This window comes from Acanthochromis polyacanthus, chromosome 4 (assembly GCF_021347895.1).
Source record: "Acanthochromis polyacanthus isolate Apoly-LR-REF ecotype Palm Island chromosome 4, KAUST_Apoly_ChrSc, whole genome shotgun sequence".
NCBI lineage: Eukaryota > Metazoa > Chordata > Actinopteri > Pomacentridae > Acanthochromis > Acanthochromis polyacanthus.
Genome location: NC_067116.1, coordinates 32,749,651 through 32,764,936, shown reverse-complemented (window position 1 = coordinate 32,764,936; position 15,286 = coordinate 32,749,651). Strand labels below are relative to the sequence as shown.

Below are 15,286 nucleotides of genomic sequence, written 5' to 3'. Positions count from 1 at the left end.
GACTGCTTCTTTAGTTGAAAGCAGTTCTAGTGGAAAACTATACACATTGTGTTCTGTAGATGTGGGATCTCGAGTTTTTGCAGTTAATTTTGTCAATGTCTTTTTTGAAAGCCTTTAAACCTCTTTGTCACATTTTTAGTCAACTGTATAATTTTTCTCTGAAATATAAGGCCCTGCACCTCTGTGGAAGCATGTTTAGATGTAGACAGAACTCAAAAATGCTTTCTGTGCCACAAAGGTACAATGCCGTAAATCATTGAAATAAAAGAAAAAACTGAAGTGGAATCTCTTCGCCAAAAATTGGAAAAAACTAGAATCAGCATGTACAACATTTCTCCAAGTGCCCACAGATGCAAACAATACTGAGAAAATGATTTTACAAAGTGTAGATATTTTACTGTTTAAATATTAACAGCCTCTACAAACTACACGAATTTTACACCACTTTGCACGTGAACTCAAGAAAGATATTTCACCATACTGAATGTATCTTTCAACAGCTTGCTGACAACTTGCCTTTCTGTAAACCATTTTTATTGCATTGATTATTTATGGACATTTTATTTTGTTTCCATTCTTGTTCTGTGCAAACACAGTTCAGTGCAGTCGTCTCTGTATTTCTGTCTTATGATTGTCAATTACACTGTGGAGTCATTAATGAGTTCTCAGATGTTTTGAAGTTTTTTTAACAGAAACTGTTACAAAAGTTGTGTTTCTGCATCTAAAAAACATAGAAGAAAGCAATGTTGCTGAAATATCATGATTTTAAGCTTAGATTTGCTAGTTTTACCTGAACTGCCCATCACACATAATTCCACAAGTACCAGTGATTCCATCTGTACAGTTTCTGTCTCTGATAAATGATAGTGTTGGGTTTTCTTTTATGATAACATGCCCTGCAGGTTTTTAGGGTTCAGAGGATAATAATGTTTGAGATGAAACCCATGCAGAATTACAAAGCTATTATGTGATGAGTCACAACAAAAAGATAAATTCAAAGTGGAATTTTTCAAGAATTGTTCTGTAAACATGACCTGCAGTTCAGTCGAAAGCAAGCTTCATTTTTGACATACGAGTCTTGGTCGCAGCTCAATAAATCATGATTTCTGAGTTGTAGTTTTGTTTGGTTTTCTTTGCATAACCTGGTGCAAACAGTTTATTTTTTTTGGAAAATTGTTAAATTAGATATGTAGAATCAAACGATTATTGATTAAATGTCACAAGTTTAGCATAGATTTGGTTAATTTTGCTGACAAAACTGAAGGCCACACATGACATATTCAAGAGCTTTCAGGAAGTTGAAAACACAATCTTTTTTTTCTGTTTTCACAGTTTCTGGCTCTGATAAATGGTGTTATTTTGGCCATTTATCAGCAAAGACAACACGTCTTTCAAACCTGCGGATGTTTTAACCTTTGTTTTTGCATCTTCTGACTTGACAGAATCCATCGAAGCGGCAGAAGAGATGCACTTTACAAAGAAAACCTGCTGCTGCGAGGCTGCACCATCCGCAACACGGAGGAGGCTGTGGGAATAGTCATTTATGCAGGTCAGCCCCCAAAATAACAGCGTTGCCGTGTATCACAACACCACATACTTGACCTCGGACTAACACGCCGTGTGTCTTCGCAGGTCATGAGACCAAAGCCATGCTGAACAACAACGGCCCGCGTTACAAGCGCAGCAAACTGGAGAGACAGATGAATGTAGATGTGTTCTGGTGTGTCATCATCCTGCTGGTCTTGTGCCTGTTTGCTGCTGTTGGTATGTAACAGTTACCTAAACAGCTGTTAGGGCGGCCTGCAGTTTTCTTGTAATGAAGAAGAAAGAAAATCTCCTTTTATGTCGAGTGTACACTGTTTTTATTCCTCTCCTCTGATTCCAGTGTTTTTATGAGTTGACCTTGTGGTGTTGCTGTTCCAGGTCACGGGCTGTGGATGTTTCAGTACGGAGATAAGAGGCCTGTGTTTGACGTTCTTAGTCCAGAGGGGACGGACTTATCGCCCATCATGTCAGCCATTTATCTCTTCCTCACTATGATCATCGTCTTTCAGGTGCGGAACAGAGAGGAGCTTAAAGAAACAAAGAAGCAGATAAAGACATAAAGGAGCCAAACAGTATCACTGACTTTGAAATGTTTTATCCCACTGTACACAAGCGCTGCTGTAAATCAAAGCAGAATTATTTTAGCCCCTGGCTGCCTGCGACCTCTCGATCCTTATCTTCACATTTATTCTGGAACAGCCGTGAGAAAGCACATTGTAAGCTTCATGCAGCGAAATCATCTCTGGATTGCAAGATCAAAATAGGAGAAAGTGGCACTAGACAGCTATTGATCTGATTCTTTTAGTTTTCTCACTTGGAAACTTGTCAGTAAACATCACTCTGTCTGTCCTGCTGTGTGAGTCGCCCTGATCTCAGGTAGCAGAGGTCAGTGAGGAGAAAGTTTTGGCTTCTTTGTACAAACAGTAACTGTGTAGGACTGGACATTTACCAGTATTACCAGACATGTGCTGATACACTTTCAAATAAACACACGACTGCTGGCGTTCAGAGGAGAGTGTGCAGACTTCACTGCCCTCGCAAAAGCCATGACTCATTTCTCCGGAACTACTTTCCAGAAATGCTGCCTGGAAATGTCCCACTCTGGATTCCACCAACATTTTTAAACAATCAAATGTACACCCAGTACGCTCATAAATCATTTGTTTAGCTCTCAAGGTTTTGGATGGTAACCGTACCACAGAACATTTTTGTTGTCATAGTAAGCCAGATGAACTTTAGTGCCCCTTGTTTTCCACCACCATTTATCCATGACTTATAACTTACTACTTCATCTGTTAGTTGTTTCTGACTATTTGAGCTGTTTATCTGCTGTGTTTGTATGTTGGTGAAAGGTGGAATACTGAGCACTTTTTGTCTTTTGTCTTGATTTGAGCAAGTACCTGTCTGTTTGGTAACAGAATGCCAAATGCAATCATTTTTGCTGCAAAACATAACCTTAAACCTTGAACCTTGATCTTTATCCAACTACTCAAGCCATTAATCTGTTACTTTTAAGTAAATGTTTTAGCTATTGTATAATTACTTCTCACTCTGTGTTTTTACCAGGTTTTGTGTTCTCTTTTTGCCTGCTTTTCAACAGTTTATCCTTGATTTTTAGCGAGCTATTTATGTCCTCTATTGTAACCATTATTCCAGTACATTTAATTTTAATTTTTGGGAATCTAACCGAGCTAGCTAATACAGGAAGCTTATGATGAGCAAACACCTGTCAAAGCTAACTGTTTATCCATGATTTTACCATTCATCTCCTACTTTTGGCAAATAATTTCAGTTGTTTATCCAATATTTTTGAGCTAACAGTTTGTAAATTGCTTTTTGAAATGTCACCATTTATCCATTAATTTTTCCATTTTAATCTTTTAACCATTACTTTTAGCAATGCCCTGATTTATCTGTTACTTTGAGTGTATTATTAGAACCGTTTATCTATTGCTTATCCATTTAACTGATACACAGCTCTGCATCTCTTAATAAACACTCTCTCCTCTCTTAGGTGTTGATACCCATCTCCCTTTTTGTGTCAATTGAGATCGTCAAGATCTGCCAAGTGTACTTCATTCATCAGGACATGGATCTGTACGACGAGGAGACAGACTCTCACCTGCAGTGCAGAGCACTTAATATCACTGAGGATCTGGGCCAGATGCAATACATCTTCTCTGACAAGACAGGCACGCTGACCGAGAACAAGATGGTGTTTCGACGCTGTACTGTGGCAGGGGTGGAGTACTCCCATGATGCCAATGGTGAGACAAGGAAGCCAACAAACACACAAACAAATACACACACACACACACGCACACACACTTGCATACCCTTACAGGAACAGTTAGCAGTCGCTGTCTTGTTATTCCTCTGAATACCAAGCATTTTCTGGCCATTTTTTACATTTCCTGTCACATTTCTTCTCACCATTGACTTGTTTTTCTCAGCATTTTAAGAGACAAGAAAAGCACTCAGAGAGCGTAGTACTCCACCAAAGCTGCTTACTCCCTGTGTGATTTCCAACGGATAAGACCACATAGGTGGATTTGTTGTAGAATCGCAATCATGAGATCATCAGCAGGCAGCTGACGTAGCGTTCACTTGTTGTCATAGTTACAGTGACGCCATGCGGCTATCTTTAACAAATCTGTGGATCCAGACTATTAGCTGCAGCACTGCCAAAATCTAATTGGGTGGTCTGTGTGTCATTTCTGACCTTCCCTGAAAATTTCATTGAATTCTGTTCCATTTTTGAGTAATGTTGTGTAATCGGGCAAACTAACAAATGTACGTCGATCGTCATAACTCTTCTGTCTCCCTTGGCAAAGTAATAACATGCCTTACAAACTCACCAGTAAATGTTGGGATTCAGAAGTCATTTTTAATGGTGTGTTTGTGTTAATCAGCCAAAAGACTTGCCATGTACCAGGAAATGGATTCTGAGGAAGAGGAGTGTACATCTCACGGCGGCACCCTGCCCAGGCGGGACAGTGTTACCAGCCACCAGAGCGCCCGAGTGGTGCTGCGATCCCAAAGCACCAAGTCCCACCGCAGGACGGGCAGCAGGGCGGAGGCCAAGCGAGCCAGCATCCTGTCCAAGCACACAGCCTTCAGCAGCCCCATGGTTAGTTTCCTCTGCTGTCCCGCTGTTTTCATGCTGTCGGCTCTTCACTGATAAAACCTCCTCTGTCCCGCAGGAGAAAGATATCACCCCTGACCCTCAGCTTCTAGACAAGGTCAATGATTGCAGCAGTCAGATGGACTTCATGCGCTTCCACAGCCAGCCCATGTCCCAGCTGCCCTCTGACCTCTCCGACACCATCGATTTCTTCATCGCTCTCACCATCTGCAACACGGTGGTGGTGTCCTCCCCCGACCAGCCCAGGCACAAGGTAACCCTCAGCTAAATCAGTTCAGTCAAACCTTCCTCCTGGAAATAAGAGATTACATCTTAATTTGATCACACATGCTGCCAGATGTGTGATTTTTATTCAACTGGTTTTGCTGTAATCTTATTTCACGCTTCTTTCTTCTGGTTTGTTGCTTTTCTTAGTCTTGTGTGTTCTGTTATTGTGTGTGCATCTCTGTGGCAACGAGTGTTTAACTAGCAGGTAAAGCCAGCTGTGCTTTTAATTACTGTAATAGACGTGTCTGTTCTGCTGGTGAAGAAGCTGAGCTTGTAATATCGTGCTGACAGCATAACAGCGGCTGGTTGAGGCTCTGCTGGAGTCACCAGAATGCAACTTCCAAGCTTCTCTCCACATCAGCCTTCCTTTTATTAGAGAGTGTGTCTGTGCTGGTAAAGTCTTACCAGCAAATGTACTGAATCTGGTGAATCATTCATTTACTCTGTTCTTTTACAACTATGATGCCTTTAAAAAACGCAAAAAGAAAAGTACCTTTGGATAGATGTTGCCTTATTTGATAGTAGACATGCAACAGGAGACAATGGGAGACAGAGGCAATGATGTACCCCCAGGAACGCTAGAAATACACACCGAGCAGCCACAACACTAAAACTATCTGCCTAATGTTTTTTTTGTGTGTGTCCCTACTGCTGCCAAACAGCCCTGACAAATCTGGGCACCTTTGATGGAGGACCTGTGGCATCTGGAAGCAGATCCTTTGGGTTCTGTAAGTGGCAGGGTGGGATCTCCATGGTGATCCATGAGGAGAAAGCATGAATTGGTCTTCAGTTATGCTTGGTTTGTAGTGCTAATTAGCAAATGTTTGCATCCTATCACGCTAAACTAAGATGAGAATAGTAAAATTTATACCTTGTAGAAATCAGCACATAAACATTGCTGCTGTGTGGATGTTAGCGTTTAGCTTTAAGCACCACTATGCCTAATGCAGCCTGATGGAGCTGCTGTCATAGCTGTAGTTTTCTGGTGAATTTCTTCATATTTTAGCTTCTATTACACCATGTAATTCTTAATTCTGCCATCCTTTTGTTTGAAAATAGTGTCACAGTGGGATGGATTCCTACAGACACCATCTCAGTGCACCATCTACCAACAAGTACAAATCACTGGTGTTTTGTTCCTTATGACTCCTTTGTAATCTGAAACAAGAGTAATATGTAGAAAGCAATAGAGGATCCAAAAATTCAACTGATTTGCTTCCAAAAACTACTAAAACACTGACAGGAGGGCTTCTCTAATGTGCCTGTTTTCTTGTTTGTCTTTTTTTGAACTACATGGGAGTAGTTTCCATCTTTTGATGCAAAGAATTCAAATTCAAGCTGCTTGTTATATAATTCGAAAACCCTTCCAAAATCCAACAAAGCCTGTGTTTGCACGTAGCTTTCACTGTTGTGCTGCGTGTATCTTTGATGTGCTCGGTCCAGTCGAAGCTGCGTATCCGTGTTTTGTTTTGCTCTTGTGTGAGTCTGGGTGTGGTCGTCCTGTTCAGAGGTGATATCCTCTCCTCGCCACAAACCGTCCTGCCAGTCAGACGCACAAATCTGCACAGATTAATCCATACACAGTGACACAATATTTATGTGAGGCTGTGTTTCTGTTTGGAGGTTATCTGATAACATGGAGGGAAATGTAAATCTGCAGAATGTTGCTGGCTCTGATACAGTCTCAGGTTTTCTTTTATTTCACTTTTTATTGTTTTACTTTGTTGTCCTTTGTGTCAGTGTGATTGTTCATTTTCTGATGATGCCCTTGTGGCTTACCAGGCACCTGAATGATTTATACTTGTATATATGTGAGAACTGTGGCTCCTGCTGCCAGGAGACCTCAAAGTGAGTCACTCTTTATGCTATTGTACTGCACCACCTTGGGATGAAGGATTGGCTGAAGGATTACAGCCAGGAGGGGCATTTTCATCAGTTCTGAGATCTTCTGTGCCAGTAGAGCTGGGCCTTATTTTTTCTCAAAAGCATCTTTAGGCTAAAAAGATAACAACTTCTTATGCTTAAAAAAGTTTCCCAAAAGTAGTTTACACACTTTATGAGCCTTTTACAAGTTATCATAGATTAATGAATAATCTCCATCCACTGGTTTCAGTCAAGTTTTTCTTGTTCTTTGCATTTATCATGTTCCCTAATACTCTCTTTAAAGCTGCAGTACGCAGTATTTCTTAACGCACTTCATCATCATAACATTGCCTTAACCTTTGACCATCACAGTCTGTAGCTGGAAATGAGCTGTCATCTGTCTGTGGACTCTCGGCAGCTCAAACTTGTTTATACTCAAGACACAGCAGTACATGCGATGAAACTGCACAGAGGATTGTGAGTCTGAAAGGCCAGAAACCATACTAAGGCTTACATACTGCAAAATCTGACTTGATGTAGTAAATATCATGGTATTTTTGGTATACTACGTTGATGTTAATGTGTCTTGGGACACATTAAATCTATTTCTGGGTAGGGCTGGGCGATATGGCAAAAAATAAAATCTCGATTTTTTTTTTTTTTTTTTGGTCATCTTGGACGATTACGATTTTAATCGATTTTTATTTTTTCTTTGCGGTCTGTTTGCTATGGCTAGTGCTAGCCATGCCGCACTCCCGTAGCTGCGAGCACTTTTCCCATTCTTTAGGATGCCTCTGCCGGAGGTGCTGAAAGAGGTTAGTTGTGCTGCTACTCTTCATTTTCACAGTACTTTGCAAACCACATGACTGTAGTTTGCTCTGTGTCAGTCTTGTCAAAGCCGAACCACTTCCATATAATCGATGTAACGTGAGGCCCTTTTCTCGCGACCAACTCTTCGTCTGCTGTTCTGTCCGCCGTGACGGGGGTGTGAGTGTTTTGGTGAAAGGAGATGAGAGGTGGAAGCAAACACCAGTGCACAAGTTGTGAAAGGCAGAAGAAGAATCTGTATTGTTATATATTTAAGCTCGCCTCGATTTTACGATTTGGCAAATTTTCAAATCGTCAGGTTTTAAAAAGGCGAATTAATCTAATTAATTCTATTTATCACCCAGCCCTATTTCTGGGTTACTATATAGCTGTGAGAAGAATGATGGGCACAGTGGGTTGAACGGAGGACTCTCTTTTAGTAAAATCTGGATTTGAGGCCACAAGTGTATGTGGACGTTTAGCTTGAGTATCTTTGTGTTTGAAGTGTGTGCATATGCTCCTGCTCGTATGGTGGTATTGTGTTGGTACACTTAATATAACAGTTCTTCATTTAGTTATAGTTTTAATACAGTTTGGATTACAGATGGTGAAACTGATAACTTTCAAGTGTATTCTGTAGTGGCAGCTCCACATAGAGCTGGCATTAGGCTTTTAACAGACCGGGTGCACAGCTGCCCTGAAGTGCTGCTTTGGGAAAATTTTAAATTTATGCGATTTATACGCACGTGTAGAACAAAACTCTTCATCATATAACTCTCTAAACCCAAGCACTGATGTTACTGAAGTGTAATTTTCTTCTTGATTTTTCAGCTGTTGATAGTAACTCTCTGTTCAAGACAATAATCAGGTTTCTTTTCTCTTTTTTCTTCTGGTTTTTACAGGATTTTGTGAAAAGTTGCAAAATTGTAGCAACAGATCTTAATGCTGACAAATTTAACAAATTTAATTTTAACAAAGTCCATACATTGTTAGGGATACATTATTCAATTATATGAATATATGGATCTTAAAAATACAATGTGATACATCACAATAAAAAGCAGTGAGTTTCACTGATTAATCTCTGGTTTATCTCTACCTGACACTTTGCTCCCCTCATGTCTGTAAAGGGTGTGGACAAAATATTAAGAACACTTTTTAATGTAATATAGTCCAGTATGACACCATCACAGACTAACCTACTGAGACCTCATTAAAGTAGAATTAATACCGTATATTTTACTGATGTCAACAAAAACTGAAAATGCAGAAGATTTGTTAAAGTGGAATGAATGTTGCTGTTGCATTAGAGTTTACGGGTGTTCCTGCTGAAAAACACTGAAAAAAAATGTTCCGAATCTTGTGTGATCCACTTCTTAAGTTAATGCATTCTTTGTATCCTTTGTAATTCAGGGGAAAGGTTATTACTGGTCAAACTCTTAGCTGGAAAATTGTTGAGATTGGTCCAAAGAGGAGCCAGGAAGTCAGAACATGTTGTCTAAAAATGGAATGTGTTATGTTTTTCAGTAGTAATATGTTTGCCTCTGGGGATTTGAGATGTGTAGAGTTTGTCTACATTTACTCTGTAATGGGAACTGCTAATCAGTGTTAAAAGGCTGTTTTATCCTTGGACAGAGGAAAAACGAGATTGATTTTTAAGAGGAAATGTAACCCTGCTACATTCTGTGTCTAAGTCAGGCATTTATCCATAGAGGGCAAAAATACATTTTTGTGATTAAGTTCTGCTGCAGATCTGATTGACCGACTTTTCTTTGTCCTCCAGGTGCGGATGAGGTTTGAGCTGAAGTCTCCAGTTAAGACCATCGAGGACTTCATCAAACGCTTCACCCCCAGCCGGCTGACCTCCGGCTCCAACAGCAGCAGCTCCTCCAGCCTCATCACCAACCGCTCCTCCAACAAGGGATGCTCCAGCCTGCTGTCATCTCCATCGGCAGAGAGCACGCTCACCAAACTGCACGAGGAACGTTCATGTGGAGGTTTGGAAAACGCCTTCAGCCCCGTCCCGCCCTGCTACGACGGAAAGGCCTCCTGGAACATAGAGGAAGGAGAGCTGCGCTACGAGGCTGAGTCGCCGGATGAGGCTGCGCTGGTCTACGCTGCCCGAGCCTACAAGTGCTCCCTCGTCGGACGCCTCCCCGACCAGGTGACTGTGGAGCTGCCTCACCTGGGGAAGCTGAGCTTTGAGCTGCTGCACACTCTGGGCTTCGACTCCACCAGGAAACGCATGTCTGTGGTGGTTCGACACCCTCTGACGGATCAGATCACCGTCTACACCAAAGGAGCCGATTCTGTCATCATGGACCTCATCAAACCGCCCAACACAGGTAGAACAATGTCCTTTTTTATCACCACTTTAGCCAGTCTTAGATTATTGGGAAATTGAAGGTGAATTTAAAGATGATACAGTGTTGACTGCTGTTGGCTGTGATGTGGTTTGGATTGGATGTGTGACAGATGCTGTGTCATGTTCCAGCAGACATGGTGAATCGTGGTGGTCAGGTGGAGATCAGTCACTAATCATTTCATGTAATCTTCACATGACACTTAGGCTTACTGGACATGTCACTAATGAGAATAGTTTCACTTTATGCTGGTCAGTCCAGAATGATTTGCTTTCCGCTGGAGTTTGGTGAAAACGTGATTAGACCGGGTGTGAACGCAGCACAGGGGGGTGCTCTTTGTCTTCATAGAGCACTAAAGGTCTCACACAGCCTTCACTGAACCTTCAAGCTTTCCACTGAGGTAAACATATAAAGTCACATGTTATGTAAGAACCTGTATTTTTAGAGCTGCTAAACTCAATGCCGACCTTGACGGCTTTCTCAAAACAACTTCCTCGTGCATTTTTTTTCCTCCTTTTTTCCTTGTTCCATCTCCTACACGTTCTTTTATGTCCTAATGGCAAAGGTGTAGCAGGTTGTTAGTATTCCAGGCACACAAAGAGCCACACAGGCACTTTTCACTAATGCTTTGTACACAGTCACCAGACATCATCTGTCCAGCGGTGCTTAGCAGGGACCGTTTCAACCCACATGAAGGCTTAACACAACATGCTGTTTGTAGGGCTGCAGCCAAGGATCATTTTAGTCATTGTATTTTGGTGATTGATAATTTATTCCGTAAAATAGCTTAGAAGAAATTTCATTCACATTTTCCTTGACACCAAGTCTTTAAGCTCCTTGTTTTTGTCTAATTAACCGTCTGCAACTGGGAAAAAAAAGTGATCCAAATAATGTGAAACACAACCAAAGCAGCAAATCCCCCAGATTTGAGAAGCTGGAACCATCACATTTGGCAGTTTTTATTGTTAACCCTCGTGTTGTCCTGTGGGTCAACTTGACCCGTTTTCAAGTTTGAAAGTGTGGGATATATATACATTTTCACAGTGAAACTTTTGTTGTCCACATTTTCAACATTTTGGGGAAATTTTTGAACATTTTCTGGTGGGGAAAAAAAGAAATGTTAAAAATTTTTCTTAAGAGCATTCACAAAAAATCTACCAAAATCCAGCAAATTTCATTTCACAGACCAAACGACTAAAAACAGAGTGAGTGTGTCTTCGGTTTGAGTAATTTCTTAAAGGAAAAAGTTTGTCATCTCTGATTGCAGCTTCTCAAATGTGAGTATTTTTAGTTTAAAAAAAAAAAAAGTCTTATAATTTTCTTTTCTCCTCTATTTTCTGCCATTCTATAGACAAAACAACTACACACGTGGACAAAATTGTTGGTACCCCTCAGTTAAAGAAGGAAAAACCCACAATTCTCACTGAAATCACTTGAAACTCACAAAAGTAACAATAAATAAAAATTTATTGAAAATTAAATAATCAAAATCAGCCATCACTTTTGAATTGTTGATTAACATAATTATTAAAAAAAACAAACTAATGAAATAGGGCTGGACAAAAATGATGGTACCCATAACTTAATATTTTGTTGCACAACCTTTTGAGGCAATCACTGCAATTAAACGATTTCTGTATTTGTCAATGAGCGTTCTGCAGCTGTCAACAGGTATTTTGGCCCACTCCTCATGAGCAAACAGCTCCAGTTGTCTCAGGTTTGATGGGTGTCTTCTCCAAATGGCATGTTTCAGCTCCTTCCACATATGTTCAATGGGATTCAGATGTGGGCTCATAGAAGGCCACTTTAGAATAGTCCAACGCTTTTCTCTCAGCCATTCTTGGGTGTTTTTGGCTGTGTGTTTTGGATGGTTGTCCTGTTGGAAGACCCATGACCTGCGACTGAGACCAAGCTTTCTGACACTAGGCAGCACATTTCTCTCCAGAATGCCTTGATAGTCTTCAGATTTCATCGTACCTTGCACACTTTCAAGACACCCTGTGCCAGATGCAGCAAAGCAGCCCCAAAACATTACTGAGCCTCCTCCATGTTTCACCGTAGGGACAGTGTTCTTTTCTTCGTATGCTTGGTTTTTGAGTCTATGAACATAGAGTTGATGTGCCTTACCAAAAAGCTCCAGTTTGGTCTCATCTGTCCAAAGGACATTCTCCCAGAAGCTTTGTGGCTTGTCAACATGCATTTTTGCAAATTCCAGTCTGGCTTTTTTATGAGTTTTTTTCAGCAGTGGTGTCCTCCTTGGTCGTCTCCCGTGAAGTCCACTTTGGCTCAAACAATGACGAATGGTGCGATCTGACACTGATGTACCTTGGCCTTGGAGTTCACCTTTAATTTCTTTGGAGGTTGCTCTGGGCTCTTTGGATACAATTCGAACGATCCGTCTCTTCAATTTGTCATCAATTTTCCTCTTGCGGCCACGTCCAGGGAGGTTGGCTACTGTCCCGTGGGTCTTGAACTTCTGAATAATATGAGCCACTGTTGTCACAGGAACTTCAAGCTGTTTAGAGATGGTCTTATAGCCTTTACCTTTAAGATGTTTGTCTATAATTTTTTTTCGGATGTCCTGGGACAATTCTCTCCTTTGCTTTCTGTTGTCCATGTTCAGTGTGGTACACACCTTTTCACCAAACAGCAGGGTGACTACTTGTCTCCCTTTAAATAGGCAGACTGACTGATTATGAGTTTGGAAACACCTGTGATGTCAATTAAATGACACACCTGAGTTAATCATGTCACTCTGGTCAAATAGTTTTCAATCTTTTATAGAGGTACCATCATTTTTGTCCAGGCCTGTTTCATTAGTTTGTTTTTTTAAATAATTATGTTAATCAACAATTCAAAAGTAATGGCTGTTTTTGATTATTTAATTTTCAATACATTTTTATTTATTGTTACTTTTGTGAGTTTCAAGTGATTTCAGTGAGAATTGTGGGTTTTTCCTTCTTTAACTGAGAGGTACCAACAATTTTGTCCACGTGTGTATTTGTGGTACCTTAGCCATTTAAGTACAGAGATGAGCTTTGAGGGGTTTAATTTATGCCCAGAGGAGGACTTAAACTTTATTCACAAGGCCTATCAAAGTAATTGTAATTAGAGACTACTGTAGGCGCCTACATACCAAACATTAGACAGTGATGAAATCTTCGTTATATTGTGTATGCTGCAGTATGTTGAATATCAATTAATGAATAATCCAAATTATACTGTACTATACGTCAAGTTACTGTTTTGTTTTTGTATTAGATCCTGGACTTCGTGTCCGGATGCACATTGAACAGAAGAAGTACTTCCTGCCTCTCCTCTTTATCAATCTTTTTAAAGTGCAGTACTTAATCACTGCAGTGTACCTTCCGGATGTCAGAACTTCTCCTTTGTTTACACGCTGACCATGATTTAGTAAGATGCACATTTCTTTTCATGATGTGGTATTTGAGGGCTGCACAGTGGAGTAGTGGTTAGCACTTTCACCTTGCAGCAAGAAGATCCCCGGTTCAAATCCCAGGGTGGGTCTGGGATCTTTCTGCCTGGAGTTCACATGTTCTCCCTGTGCATGTGTGGGTTTTCTCCGGGTACTCCAGCTTCCTCCCACAGTCCAAAAATATGCTGAGGTTAATTGATAACTCTAAATTGCCCGTAGGTGTGAATGTGAGAGTGATTGTCTGTCTGTATATGTAGACCTGTGACAGACTGGTGACCTGTCCAGGGTGTCCCCTGCCTTCGCCCGAGTCAGCTGGGATAGACTCCAGCACCCCCCGCGACCCTAGTGAGGATATAGCGGTGTATAGAGAATGGATGGATGGATGTGGTATTTGGTGTAAAAGCCCCATAAACTAGTCGTATATTCTCCGTATTTATATTTTGATGGAATGAATCAACCTGCGCAGCGACTTGTCTCAACTTCCTCTCAGCAAAAGCCTGCTGTCATGTCGTGTGTGTAATTCATTTATTTCTCATGCCTGCTTTGTGGCTCCCTCCTCGTCATTAGAGGCAGGCAGTTCATCTCAACAAAGCGGCTCAGCTTTGTAGAAAAATGACTCTGTGGCTAAATTATCCTCCTACTCTGAATGAAGACTTGTTAACTGCAACACATCAACGGAGGAAAGCACTCCCATCTAGTTTTGGCATGTTTTCCAGCTGACGTGCAGTCCTATCTTTCGCAGGAATTCTGAATTACAATATGATTTATTGTATTGGTTTTCCATTATGGGGACCATGCAGCCCGTTCGCATTTGCTGATTGTTCATCATTTTTAAAGCCCTGTTCAGAACGATGCCTGAGCTGGCACACTGTGGCATTTAGAAGTTTTTCACGTACTTTAAATTCAGAGCGACGCTGTTCAGTAAAGGAGAGAGTCTCCACTGGGACAGATCCACACCCATCCACTCCTCCACCTTGTGTCTCAGTCCAGGAGCTTTAATGGCCAGCGTGGTGTGCCCTCATGCAGACAACTCACTACTGTGTTTCATCATTGGGCAAAAGCAGCCAATTAGAGCGCAGAATGAGCTGGGCCTTCTCGTAACACAAACCTCCATAATGGCTCCATTCAGGCGAAGAGGGAGTAGTTCAGTGTCACTCTAATAACAGTGCACGTGGACGTGGACTGTCGACCCTCGCAGCTCAGCAGTGAAGAGTGTGAGCCTCATGATGTAACTCAAGGCTGGCTCCTGCTGCAGAGGCCTGTTCAACTGCAAGTTCCACCTTAAAACTGAATTTTAATGTTATTCATCCAGGTTTTGTTGCTCACAGCGTGTCTGTTGAATGACCAAATTATATAATTATAACTGCTATAACCAATATTTTTACATCATAGACTGGGTTAAATGATTATTTATAGTTGTGCTCATAAGTTTACACACCCTGGCAGAATTTGTAAAATATGTAGCATTTTTTAAAAATAAAAACATGAAAGCTCAGAGCTAATATGATTGTGAGATAATAAATAACTTTGTCTGACCACTAACCCTGAGTGAAAGAAACGTTTATCCATGATTAAACATATTTTCTTAAAAAAAAAAAAAAAAGGACGATATTTCACAAATTTTGCCAAGGTGCAATACTGTTCAAAAGTCACACAGACAATTTCATGTTTTCCATGAAAACTCACACTTTTATTCATGTTTAACAGAACTGCACAAGGGTTTTCTAATCATCAGTTAACCTTTCAACACCATTAGCTAACATAATGTAGCATTAGAACACAGGAGTGATGGTTGCTGGAAATGTTCCTCTGTACTCCTATGGAGATATTTCATTAAAAATCAGCCGTTTCCAGCTAGAA

The 15,286-nt window shown here is 40.9% G+C and overlaps 1 protein-coding gene across 1 annotated transcript in view; it reads left to right on the top strand.

Annotated features, from left to right (window-relative positions):
• Window positions 1–15,286, top strand: part of atp10a (ATPase phospholipid transporting 10A) — a 49,323-nt gene that overhangs the window by 11,991 nt on the left and 22,046 nt on the right. The window contains exons 4-10 of the mRNA XM_022201960.2: window positions 1,443–1,549; window positions 1,633–1,764; window positions 1,924–2,054; window positions 3,560–3,812; window positions 4,458–4,675; window positions 4,749–4,943; window positions 9,411–9,972. Of these exons, the coding sequence (XP_022057652.2) occupies window positions 1,443–1,549; window positions 1,633–1,764; window positions 1,924–2,054; window positions 3,560–3,812; window positions 4,458–4,675; window positions 4,749–4,943; window positions 9,411–9,972 (1,598 nt within the window). The remainder of the gene's footprint in view (window positions 1–1,442; window positions 1,550–1,632; window positions 1,765–1,923; window positions 2,055–3,559; window positions 3,813–4,457; window positions 4,676–4,748; window positions 4,944–9,410; window positions 9,973–15,286) is intronic.